Here is an 11661-nt window from a genome sequence, read left to right as displayed (position 1 = left end):
ACTCCTTTTACTCACTTGAGCTTTGCCTTCTGGAACTTCCCTTTTTCTATCTCCAAATACCTATTGGTAACTCGAGGCTGACTTTATTTAACCCTAATGATTCTTCAGCTGAAAAATCCGGGTGTAATATTTAGTATTTGGATAATTACCCATTTAATGTGATACAAGCTTTACAGTTGAGCTCATTGTTGAGCTCATCTATCTACTTTTTCTAATTGTTGCTAAAATGTGGGAAGTTGCCCTGGTTTTGGCCGGGATACAGTTAATTTTCTTCCTAGTAGCTGGTACAGTGCTGTGGTTTGGGTTTAGGATGAGAATGGTGTTGGTAACACACTGATGTTGCACTTGGTTTGTATGTTCTTTGCTCATTGTTGTTATTTCCCCTTCCTTTTCTGTCCTCTTAAACGGTCTTTATCTCAACCCACGGGTTTTACCGGTTTTTCCCTGATTCTTTCCCCCATCCCACTGCGGCGGGAGCGACCGAACGGCTGTGTGGTGTTTAGCTGCCTGCCGGGTTAAACCACAGCAGTAGCACAGGTACCTGTTTTGTCCTTAACCTTTTGGTTTTCTCCGAAAAGTTGGTTTTGAAGTTACGCAAGAGTTCCGATTGTTCCCATTTGGAAGTGGTTTATCGCTGCCAATGATGCACCAGCACAAGGAAACCATGAGTATGTGTACCAACATACATCCAAATAAATACATAGATGTTCCTTTACACATTTGCAGTTTCACACTTGTTCTTCTCTCCTTTTCTTTTTTTTTTTTTATTTTAATGCACCTGTTTGTGTTTTGATTAGGTATGGGCAACAGACCTTGACCTTTGCTATAGTGACCAGCTGGCCTTGACTCAGCTCATGTTGTACGTGACAGATGGAAATCTGGATTGTCACTCCAGCCGCTTTGAAGTATCTCTTGGTTCAAAGACAATGAAAAGCCAACATATTCAGCATGAGGAGACAAAAACTGTAAGCAATGATTTGTTTACAAATAAAATTACCAATGCAGACTACTAAAAAGTTAAAATCTGTTGAAGAGCACTGTTCTAGAGGAGCTGAATCTGCTTTTTTCGGATTTTAAACTGCTACTTTTAGATTTTCCAAGGTTAGTAAAGGAAATGGGATACCATCGCATTAGAAATTAAAGGAAAGGTTCTGGATGCTTATGGGTACCGGATTATTCATCCTTTGTACTCAGTGATACTGATTTGCGGTAGCAACTAACTTCTACATACTTCAGGCAGTTTTCAAGTTGTAAAAAATGTGGTAATTTGTACGTTGCAAGAAAAAGGAAGGAGGTGAAAGCACTGCCCTGTCTATAGGAGTAACTTAAAAGCAGTCAAGAAGAAATCTGAGCCTTCAGCTCATGAGCTCTGATGTGGGATCAGGAGTTAGAGCACTGAAGTTCTATCCCAGCTTTGTAATTTCATGCACAAAACTGAGGGTAAAACAGTCAGGACTACATCAGCAGAAGGATCTGGACATGTGAATCCCTCCCAGCTCTCACCCGAGTTAAACCCAAATCTTGGTTCTCAGAACCTTCATTCTGCATCCGTCTAACTGTTCAGGGTTAATACTGAGTATCAGTTATTCAGTCTTACTTACGGACACAGTCACTTGAACAGGAAGAAAACCGCGCAGCGCCCTAAGGGAGGCGAGTTCCCTAAGCAGGAGTGCGCAGCCGTGCTCCCTCCTGCTTCCTCTCTCTGGACCAGAGCTACAAAGCCCAAGGGGGAGAGGCCCCGGTTCGCAACATCGAGCAAGAGAACTGAGCCCTGAAAATGCCCGCTCAATCTTCCCATTTTCTATTGCCAGGTCAGAGCCAGCCACACTTGGTGGCCCACACTGTGAATTCAGGAGCGCTCGGCTCTCCGTAGGTATTGCACGCAGAGGTGGTCGGTTTAGGTACTGACATGATGAGTGCCGTGGCGTTTGCTTCTCGTGGATCTCCCCTTTCAGCTCTCTGAAAACTCTGGTGTCCGTAACAGTGCCTCACAGAGATGTGATTTCAAGTAAATGATATTTGTGTATTGCTTCGAAACCCTTATAAACCCACTGTGACAGAAGCACGGTTAGCGTATTCCGTGTCTGTTCTGCTGATTTGTTACATTAGATCAATCTTGGTGCAGGATTTACTACGGCTCTGAACCTTGAGACTCCCCCTCTAAAAAGGGAAGAGAAGCCTTTAGAAAAGTCAGAGAATAAGAAATGTATGTATATGTATAGATACACTATAGACCTGAAACAGATGCCGTTTTGCATGTTTTGACAGGAGATTCACAGCTCCCTTTTTTGATACAGAAAGGAGGAATGTAGCACCATTCCAAAAATGTCGTGGAGCTATAATTTACAGGTTAATGAGCTCTTGATCTATTGTTCTTGTCAAGCAACCACTTTTAGTTGGAAAGAAGTAAATGAGATATGATTAGTCCCAGTAGTACAAGTTTTAGAAATGAAAAGTAATCAAGTAGCAACTTTTAATTAAAATTCTGTCAGAATTAACATAAATTGTCACTATATCCTTTATTTGTCTTCTTTCTGTATTTCTGAGGTTTTTATCTCCTGAAGAGGTAACTAAAAAATGCACTGTCTCTGGAAAGTATCTTTAGAAAAAGAAACAAACCAACCAAGAGACAAATGCTTTTACAGCACATGATCTGTAATGAATGATTAAGTAAAACACTTTGTGTAAAATTATGATGTTAATAATGATTCTGTCCCTTTTAATTTATTACATATTCTCAATCCTGGTAGGTTTGATTTTGATAAAACGGAGCAGCAACGGAGTTTGTGTAATGATTTTATTTTTAGAAATCCTTCTTTGAAAGAACAAATTTCCTAGATACTGCTGCTACTGTAATTATGTACAAAACCAATCACTCATTATAGTTAGGATACATTATCTTCTAGACATATGAGGCTAAATAAGCAACACATTAATAATTCATACTGCAGTTCATTATGCATGTGTATGCATGCTTTGTAGCTGAAATAAGCACCTCATCAACCTGATGCCAACCCTTAAACAATAGTTCTGTGTTATTGCAGCCACATTCAAGTTTACGCTTGTTAAACTGCTACTTGGATTATTTTATCAAGCATTCATTTATTTGTGGTCCCCTACTGCAGAGAACAGATTTTGGAAGCTCCTTTTTTAAGTTAATGACTTGAGCAATGGGTGTTATTAATTCTCAGAATATTATAAACATGATTAATTTTCAGGCAGAGATGTATTATGTAAGGATTTCAACTATGTCAACTTAAATGAGTCAATGTCAAAACAAATATCATTTTAGAAAAAATACTGTAAATTACATGCTTCAACACGCAGTATCCCCGCTCTGAATGAACAGTCCAGTATTAAAAATAACATCAGAGGAAAGCCTTGGTTTAGGAGAACATCTCTACTCAGTTCTACTCAACGCAACATCTCTGTTCTTTTGTCCTAAGCACTGATAAGAGTTTAAACTCAAACGCAGTACTGGTTTTTATCCCTGGCATGAGCTCCACTGCTATCAGTTGTACAGCTCCTTGGAGTCCCTGCACCTAGTCTCCTCAAAGACTTGCTGGGAAAATTATGCCCACTAATGCTGTAGCAGAACACTCAGTCTTGGAGAAACCCAATTCCAAAACCTCCTGATGATCTGCTTTGGAATTTCTGTTCTCAAAGGGCTGACTCTAGAACAACGTGTGTTACCACAGGGCAGGATGGATTCAGAGGATCCACTTCGAGCGAGGTCACGGGGGCTCAGTTACCGATGAGGCTGTGAAAATACCAAAATGTGGTTCATGGAGCGATTCTGTAGACCTGATCTAGAATAGCAGTTTTTACGTACAGCGTGAGGTGAGGATTTAGTTTTGCTGCATGGAAATGTCTACGTTCAATAGCCATTGTGAAGAACAGGAATTCCTCCAAATGGATTCTTACTCCAGACTTATATGAGTTCACTGAGAAAAGCCACTTAAATGTAAATCGTTGCTTCTCGATATAAACTGGTATGAAAACAAAGGCTCCTATGTCGTTTTCTCTAGCCTCCTCCAATAAGCAAGCGGTGTGCAGTAGCAAGCACTCAACTGAGGCACTCCAGCCTTTCAGTAATCTACTACAATGTTCTCCTCCAGATGTGTAAAGCTCACGGTGTTGGATTTGACCTCCAGGTATGGACAGGAAAGATTAGGAAATGTGATATTCACTCTGCCTAATTTTTGTATGTAAATTCTAATATAGTGAAACCACTTAACAGAACACTTAAAATTTACATTATGCTAAAATCACAGCAAGGTGTTGCTTTACAGTTTTGTTGAAGAGAACTTGGTATAAATCAGATTTTTTTTTTTATTTTAAATTGTTTTCATGATGCTAATTAATGAACTCTGAATTGCATAAAGGTCTTCAGTAGTTCCTGTACAAATTAGTGTAATATTGTAACACCTACCTGTCAGCTTACTTTAGCTGTGGTATGAGGCTTGAAGAACTGCAGTACTGAGAGACCTATCTGATGGGGCTTAAGACTGGTAGGAGCGAAGGATGAAGAGTACTACAACATGTTTATGTCACACCATAGGCAGGGAGATGGTGTCTCGCTTGGGGACTACAGGGAGAATGCTGTCCCCGTGGATTTGTTCGCACGGCTCTGTGAGCAAAAAGGATTAGGTCCATGCTAGCACCGGGGTTTTGTGAGAGCACCTGGCCATCGTATGGCCCTTTCACACACCTCTGTAGCCACAAGAGAAGAGAAACCTTCAGAGGCCAAGAGGTCGGGAGATAATGGAGAACAGAAAGAGGGAAGAAGAAATGAAAATGCAGTCTTTGCTAGGAAAGGAAGTGCTTAAGGCTTGCAAACAGAATTGTAAAAGAATGAAATGTAAAAGAGTTTAGAAGATGTTAACGCAAGACAGAACAGCAGAGAGAGATTTCAGATCCTAGGGCACGAGGCTTCGCTGGGAAATGCAGCGTTTTAAGGGTTTTCTCAGGATAAACCCTCCCTAGGGATGGCACCTGCTCATGAGACCTCTCACCATGACGTGAGTAACTGTCAGTCAGTGCATCTAAAAATCAAACCGTGAGTTTTGCTGCTGACCGAACTGTCACCAGCATCAGGCCCGTGATGAACCAGAGCAGAAGGTTAATGATAAGTTCATGTCTCGTGTATATCTAAGGTGAAATATAAGCTTTAAGAACAGGAAAACCTAAACATATTTTCACTGTCTTTCAATGTATAAGGCTTTTAGGGGTTAACCTGTCCCTTGATGAAAATAGCTGTGAAAGGGGATCATTTTTAAGATACTGATGGCCATCCCTTACTGCTTTGGAACAAAAATATTTGCTATTGAATAGACTCGGCCATACGTATTCTATTTACATAAAGTTAATGTATTGTATTCTCTACAATAAGTTAGAGAAGTAATCTACCTACACTGAGCAATAATCTCTTACACACAATTCAAAACCAGCCTTTCTTAGATACGGTTATGTACTTACTGACCCTGTATAATACATTTATTATAATTACCACTATTTTAGGAATAATTAAAGCAGCTTTGTCTTTTTATTTAACAGGAAAAACAGGGAACAGTTTTTATATTGTATGAAGACCAGAAGAGATGCAGATTGGGAATGATGTAAGTTATCGACTGTCAGTGCCGTAGTCTGATACACAGTTGGGAACACGCTCGATCTGCAGAGGGTGACCCCAGAGCGTGTGCGGGCTTGGGCTCTGACAAAGGTCGGGAAGGAAATGAGCAATCTGAACACCAGGCACTCAAGTTCATTGACTGTCACCTACTGTTCAGAAAACTATAATGACTTCTTGTAAGATTGGCCTTTTGAAAAGTTTTAGGGAGGCTTTAAGCATTTTAGTAATAAAAAAAGTACAGGAAGCTGCTTAGGTGAAAGCCTGACCACATTGCAGACTAAAGACTTGCTGCAATTAGCTTTACAAGAGCTAGCTTCACTGTCAATAGCAATGTAGCTGCGAGAGCACACGGATTAGCACAGGCTTACTTTTATGGGTAACATTATTAAAAACCTAACTATACATGACGCAAAGAAGGCTGAAGTTTAATGCCTTTTTACATTGTTCTTCACAACATGATCAATGACAGTCAGACAACAGCAGATCTGATAGTTTAGTAATTCTTTAGACATATGAACCTCTCCTAAGAAGTCTAAGAAAGCATAATCTGCACAAATCTACTATACACTGATTGAAAACCTCTCCTCGGAGAGAATTTATGTAAAGTTTACTGCCAAAATAGGATGTAATGAGTGAGGGGCTGAAACCGTCTGTTCTCAGTCTGTTCTGTATTCTCCTTTGATGCTGGAGCGATTTCATTAACGACCTGGATACGAAAACAGCTTCCTCAAGTGCTGGATGTGACTGCAAGTATTTTGGAGGGCAGGAATAGAATTCAAAATGATCTCGACAAATTGAAGAAACAATATGAAAAACAGAATTACATTCAGTTGGAATCAGGTGCAAGAAATTACACTTAGAGAGCAGTAATGAATATGAGGAACACCTAGCTTTGCAGAAAAGAATCTGAGTTACAATGGCTTACAAACTGCCTGCACGTCACGATGACTTAATCTTATGGAAAATGGTAAACAATATAACCTGGGAGACACTGGCAGTAATCCTTCCATTCTACTTGGAGGGAGGCAATGAAAATGTTTAAGAGTTCTAGAAAGCATGACTTGCAAGGAAAGACTAAAGGAGTGGTGGGAGGAAGAGCAGAAGGCAGAAGAGATCTGCTAACAATCTTCAAGCACATAAAAAGCCTCTGCAGGAAGGAAGAAAACAATTTCCATGTCTTTGGTAGTAGGACAAGAAGAAATGAATTTAACTTGCAGCACGGAAGATTCATGCTTAGCATAAGAAAAATTTCTGATAGTAAGGGAAGAACTAATTAGATTGTTTGGTATGGTTGTCATTGACAGTGTTTAATAACAGATTAGACAAACCTCTGTCAGGATGATGTAAGTAGCATTGATCCTGCCCTAGCAGAGGGAACGGACTAAATGAATCCTAAAGATTGTTTCTCAGGCGACGATTCTCTCAGCCTGTATGGAGCTCTTTGTGGATGAGGCGATTGGTAGTACACAACTGAGTCAGACTTGTTTAAAGCTTAGATATTCCTATACTGTACTGTACTCACCTGCAGTCGCAACGTAGGCAGCTTACATGATGGAGCTGAAAGATAAATTTGAAAGAAAATTACTGAACAAGAACATGTACAATATCTACAGGAGCCATTTAAAAAGTGATTGAGGTATCTGAAAGTGTTCCATAAACTGCTAAACTTTCCTAACAGCCCACTGATGCTGAAAGCTGAGCTCTTTCCTTCCTTGACCCCAGCTATGGAGTCCTCCTCCCTCCTGACCCGCCTTTTGCGTTGTCTCTGGTACCTGCACATCTCTCCGGGCGTGGATTCAGCTCAGTAACTCAGCAGAAAGCTTTCTTTTATTGGATTAGTTTTCTGAGCGGCTCAGACAGAATCAGTCCTCAGAGGGGTATATAGTGAGCATAAGAGTTGTGTGAGAGATGGGGAGGAACTGAGGAGAGGAGAAGGACCTGCCCTTCTCGGGGTCCGTGAACTGGATTGGCTTCTACCTGCTTGTGTGATTTCACTCTGTTAGCCACGTACCTTGGAAAATGGAGTCCTTATGTCAGAGATACTGCACCCTACCTACATACTTGCTAACTCCTTTGGAACAATACATCAGTAGTTACTCCCCTGGTAAGAAACATAACAAATACCTCTGGGATCATCAGCTTGAATTGGTAGTTATTAATGTATTACCAGAATACTCGCAAATATATTTGCCATGCATTCTGATCCCAGATTTGTCTTTCATCAGATTTCATTAATTTGGAAATATTTTCAAGAATGTAACAGTTTGAGCTTATAAAATCACTGAAATACCTAAACATCTATGTGAATTATCATCCATTTTACTACACTGGAGATCTATCACCAGTTCCACTCAGAAGATGAGAAACATTCTTCCTCAGCATAAGATCCTGTTCCGCAAGATCGTATATATTGAGAGTCTGTGGGTACCACTGAGAAACCAAAGCCTCAAAAGCTACAACAATCTAAGAAATGCTGATACTGCTGAATTTTCTCTTTCAGACGTCTTTCACAAATTGTAGGCAGAAGCAACAGTTCTTCTGAACTAATCTAGGTGTTTAAAGTGTTCTACTGCCTCAGTCCTAACTCAACGGTAGCCTTTTACTTGGAGTAGCTGAAACCTTACTGCTTACTTCTGCTAAGTTGAGTACTAAAAATTATTTATTACACAAATCCTTTCTGTTGACAAGTTAAAATGGAGCCTCATCTTTCATATCTCCCTGAAGATTGCCACCTTGTGAGATTGAAAATACTCATTAAATTCCATCACCAGACAGGCACAAATGAGAGGGCGATTGTTTTTAAGCATGTGAAGGGAATCATTGGTAAACTCATTTGTTTGGCTATCATTAACAGAACAATCGGAGAGGATCTCCAGGGGGTCCTCATGACCTTTGCTCGCAATCTCTTCATCATCCATCAAGAAATATCAGCACCTAATATGCAAGGCGAGACCAATTTTAAGGTGAGGTGTTAATTAACTAACGATCCTGGTTAATTTCTGTACAAGGCCTGAAAATACCTCATGCTGTATCATAAACAAGTGCTAAACCATTCCTTTTTTATTGTTAGCGGTACGTATTTTACAGTGTCTAGGTCAATATAGTAAGTCTCCCAGTGAACCTGTTAGTTAAATTTAAGTTTGAAACTTTTTCTTTGAAAAGAGACATACTTTGGCGTGAAATTATTTGTAATATAATGCTCCCGATTGTCCTTTGTAAGAGCAAAGGAGCTATTGGCACTGCCTCAGACAGTTCTGTCACAAGTGTCTGGTGTCTTTTAAAGGAACACCATCACGGTAGGAATCTTAAATTGGAAACAAACTTCTCAGTTTATAATAGCTCCTTAGATTATTAACACTGATTTCTTTTAAGCAGGCAGCCGCCGAGTACTTAATCCATTAGTTCACATCTTTCGCCCCGCCATCAATTTCACAAGTCAATTTTGTTCCCAATTTTCCCTGCTCTTTGAATGCGCCCGCAGCGCCCAGCCCCAGGGGCCGCAAGATGCTCAGGGGTGGCACGGGGGGCGGCAGGACAAAGCGCGGGGGCTTGTCACGCTGGGAACGCTCCCCCCCGAGCTCCCACCTTTACTCGGAAGCTCCTTTGGGACGACCTTGCTGGCAAAAGGAGACGGTAAAGCAATAATGAGTCCAACCCCGTGCCCTGAAACAAGGACTCATTACAATGCTGCTTTTTGATTCTAGAGAATAGCTAAACTTTCCAGAGGGAGTTCTTTTGCTCAACGCTATCACCTTTAACTCTATAAAAAGTTTCTAAGATCCTGTCTGTAAGCGCTTTGTAGAAAGGTGAAGGGGAGCACCGCGTTACAGATCTGTATCTTCAATCACATAACATAATTTATATCAGATTCTTTCCAGTGTTAACTCTGACTATATTTTCCTCTGACGAGCAGAGTGTGAAATGACAGTTTTAGAGAAGATATAATTAAATTTCAACATGTTACAGAATAAACAAACAAAAACCAAACCCGTTTTTCAGTATGAGGGAGTGGAAAACCAACCATTGAAGAAAAATATAAAAGGGGACTCTTCATAGTGAGTTAACAATGATTTACATATGTGAAATAGAACACCTGTTAGTTAATTAGAAGTACAAATTGCAACGAATCATGTTTTTTATTTACCTGCGATTTGTACATATTTACTAATAATTCCCCCAACTGTCCCCAAAGTAATAGTAAATTTAATTGGTGCATCATGTCCTGTGTAACACTGGTTACCTTTTCAAGGCAAGTACTACCAGCTGTGCATTTTGGCTGCGAGATTTCATTATAATGCCCATTAAATAACTTGTATTTCTTGAATCTGTTACAGATGGCAATTCAAGATATTGAAGCAATTCTAGGAATTACAGCAGAAAACAAACTGAAATTGGAAGAAGAGCAACCTTCGAAAGCAGATGCTCTGAAAGAATAGTTAACGGAAAATCTTTAAGTGCCTTATTCTTTATGCTTCTGGAAATGCTTTCTCATCTGTAAGAACAGGTTTGGTTTTCCTTCTGCATTGGCATGTGAAGTAGTATTAACTCAGACAGTAGATTTCCATGATCTCTGAGTGCAGCGTTTCGAAGAATATCCCTTCTTGCACAAAAATAAACTGTTGAAAAGCAGAGGATCACAATAAATGCCCCTGATGTTCATACTGTCGTTCCTGAAGTACCCTATCTGTTTTTGAAATCTTATTAATAGGGGTCACGCTGCCTTTGCTGCTAAATCGGACTCGGAGATCGTAGTCCCTTGAAAAGAGCTCTGTAACCCTAAATTCCCTCTCAAGCTTTTTGTCTTCTAAAATACAGGCTTCTGACATGAAAGTAGGTCCAGTGTTCTTCTGCCTATGAGTAAATACACTTAAACACCATCTTATCACTAGTAAGGCCAGCAACCCAGATTCCTCTTCAGAACTGATTGTCCATATTGTTATTATTCCGCTCTTTTGCGATCTACAGATTTTTGCAGAAGGCGTTTTACGTTCATTTTCCACTTATTAAAAATAAAAGTAATAGCACTAGCTCAACAATAGATTCTGAGAACCATTAGAGTTCTACTTGTACTATGATTCCCCGTATACCATGACTTTTGCGGATCTATCTGTCCATCAGATAGATTCTGTATTTCAGATACTGATGGCTTTTTTTGTCACAATTGCTGTGCGCTGTTAAAGGACAACAGTTACATTTGTAAAATTATCTTTATCCATACAATCTCTAATATCCCAACAGACAACACATTCTAAGTTTTACTACGGAAGAGTGCATCTTCTCTGTTGGATGGATAGTATTGTCCCAAGTATGGCAAGTAGCTTTGAGATTACTTCTCGAAAAGCTCAGGCAAAACAAGTTTTTAAGACAAATAATGAATGTGACCAAGCAGTTGCAGTAGATGAGTGCCCAGTTTTTCTGATGCATGAGTCTTTGATCCATTAGCTTTATACATTATCTTTTGTGTTAGCCTTTTTCTCTTCTACTTTGGTCACAGAAGTAATTAATTGCAGATGAGAAAGTTTGCATAAATGCTGATCCCTGTTTCAAATAAAAATCTAAAAGAATATTTTTGTTTAATTCTTGTTTGGTTGGTTTTGTTCCTTGCTTACATGTAATCTCAATATGGTCTTGGTTTTGGATATACCAGAGCCCACACAGATTTTTCTAACGTGAAATTTAGCCAATGAATGAACTTCCCGGAAGCCTTTATGGTTGGAAATGAAAGTAACAGAGGTGGTTTTGGCTATGGTAGGCACAACAATAAGCTCTCACTTGCCAAGAAATAATATGCCAAAAAGCACAGTATAACTGCTTATTAGTTCTTCCAACAAGATAAGATATATTTGTTCTCTGTTCTACTTGGAGCAGTATGCTCTTCTGACTTTTTCCTCACTGCATTTATAAGGTGCTCTCTCCTATTTTACTGCTCAGAAGTGCTTTGCAGATTTCTCACCTAGCTTTGCACCCAAGCTTTACCATGTCTCAGTTTGGTCAGTAGAAGCAATATCCTGGGGGAACAGGAGAGCACA

At 39.8% G+C, this 11661-nt stretch overlaps 1 protein-coding gene across 1 annotated transcript in view; it reads left to right on the top strand.

The window, feature by feature from the left end:
* The window catches only part of IQCH (IQ motif containing H), a 71585-nt gene extending 61323 nt beyond the window's left edge, over positions 1 to 10262 (top strand). Inside the window, exons 17-21 of the mRNA XM_009704815.1 lie at positions 798 to 965; positions 4029 to 4154; positions 5557 to 5618; positions 8487 to 8595; positions 9967 to 10262. Of these exons, the coding sequence (XP_009703117.1) occupies positions 798 to 965; positions 4029 to 4154; positions 5557 to 5618; positions 8487 to 8595; positions 9967 to 10068 (567 nt within the window). The 3' untranslated portion in view covers positions 10069 to 10262. The remainder of the gene's footprint in view (positions 1 to 797; positions 966 to 4028; positions 4155 to 5556; positions 5619 to 8486; positions 8596 to 9966) is intronic.
* Positions 10263 to 11661: the final 1399 nt, after the last annotated feature.

The sequence above is a fragment of the Cariama cristata genome, unplaced genomic scaffold (assembly GCF_000690535.1).
Source record: "Cariama cristata isolate BGI_N322 unplaced genomic scaffold, ASM69053v1 scaffold2950, whole genome shotgun sequence".
Lineage (NCBI taxonomy): Eukaryota > Metazoa > Chordata > Aves > Cariamiformes > Cariamidae > Cariama > Cariama cristata.
This window is presented reverse-complemented; position numbering and strand designations above follow the sequence as displayed.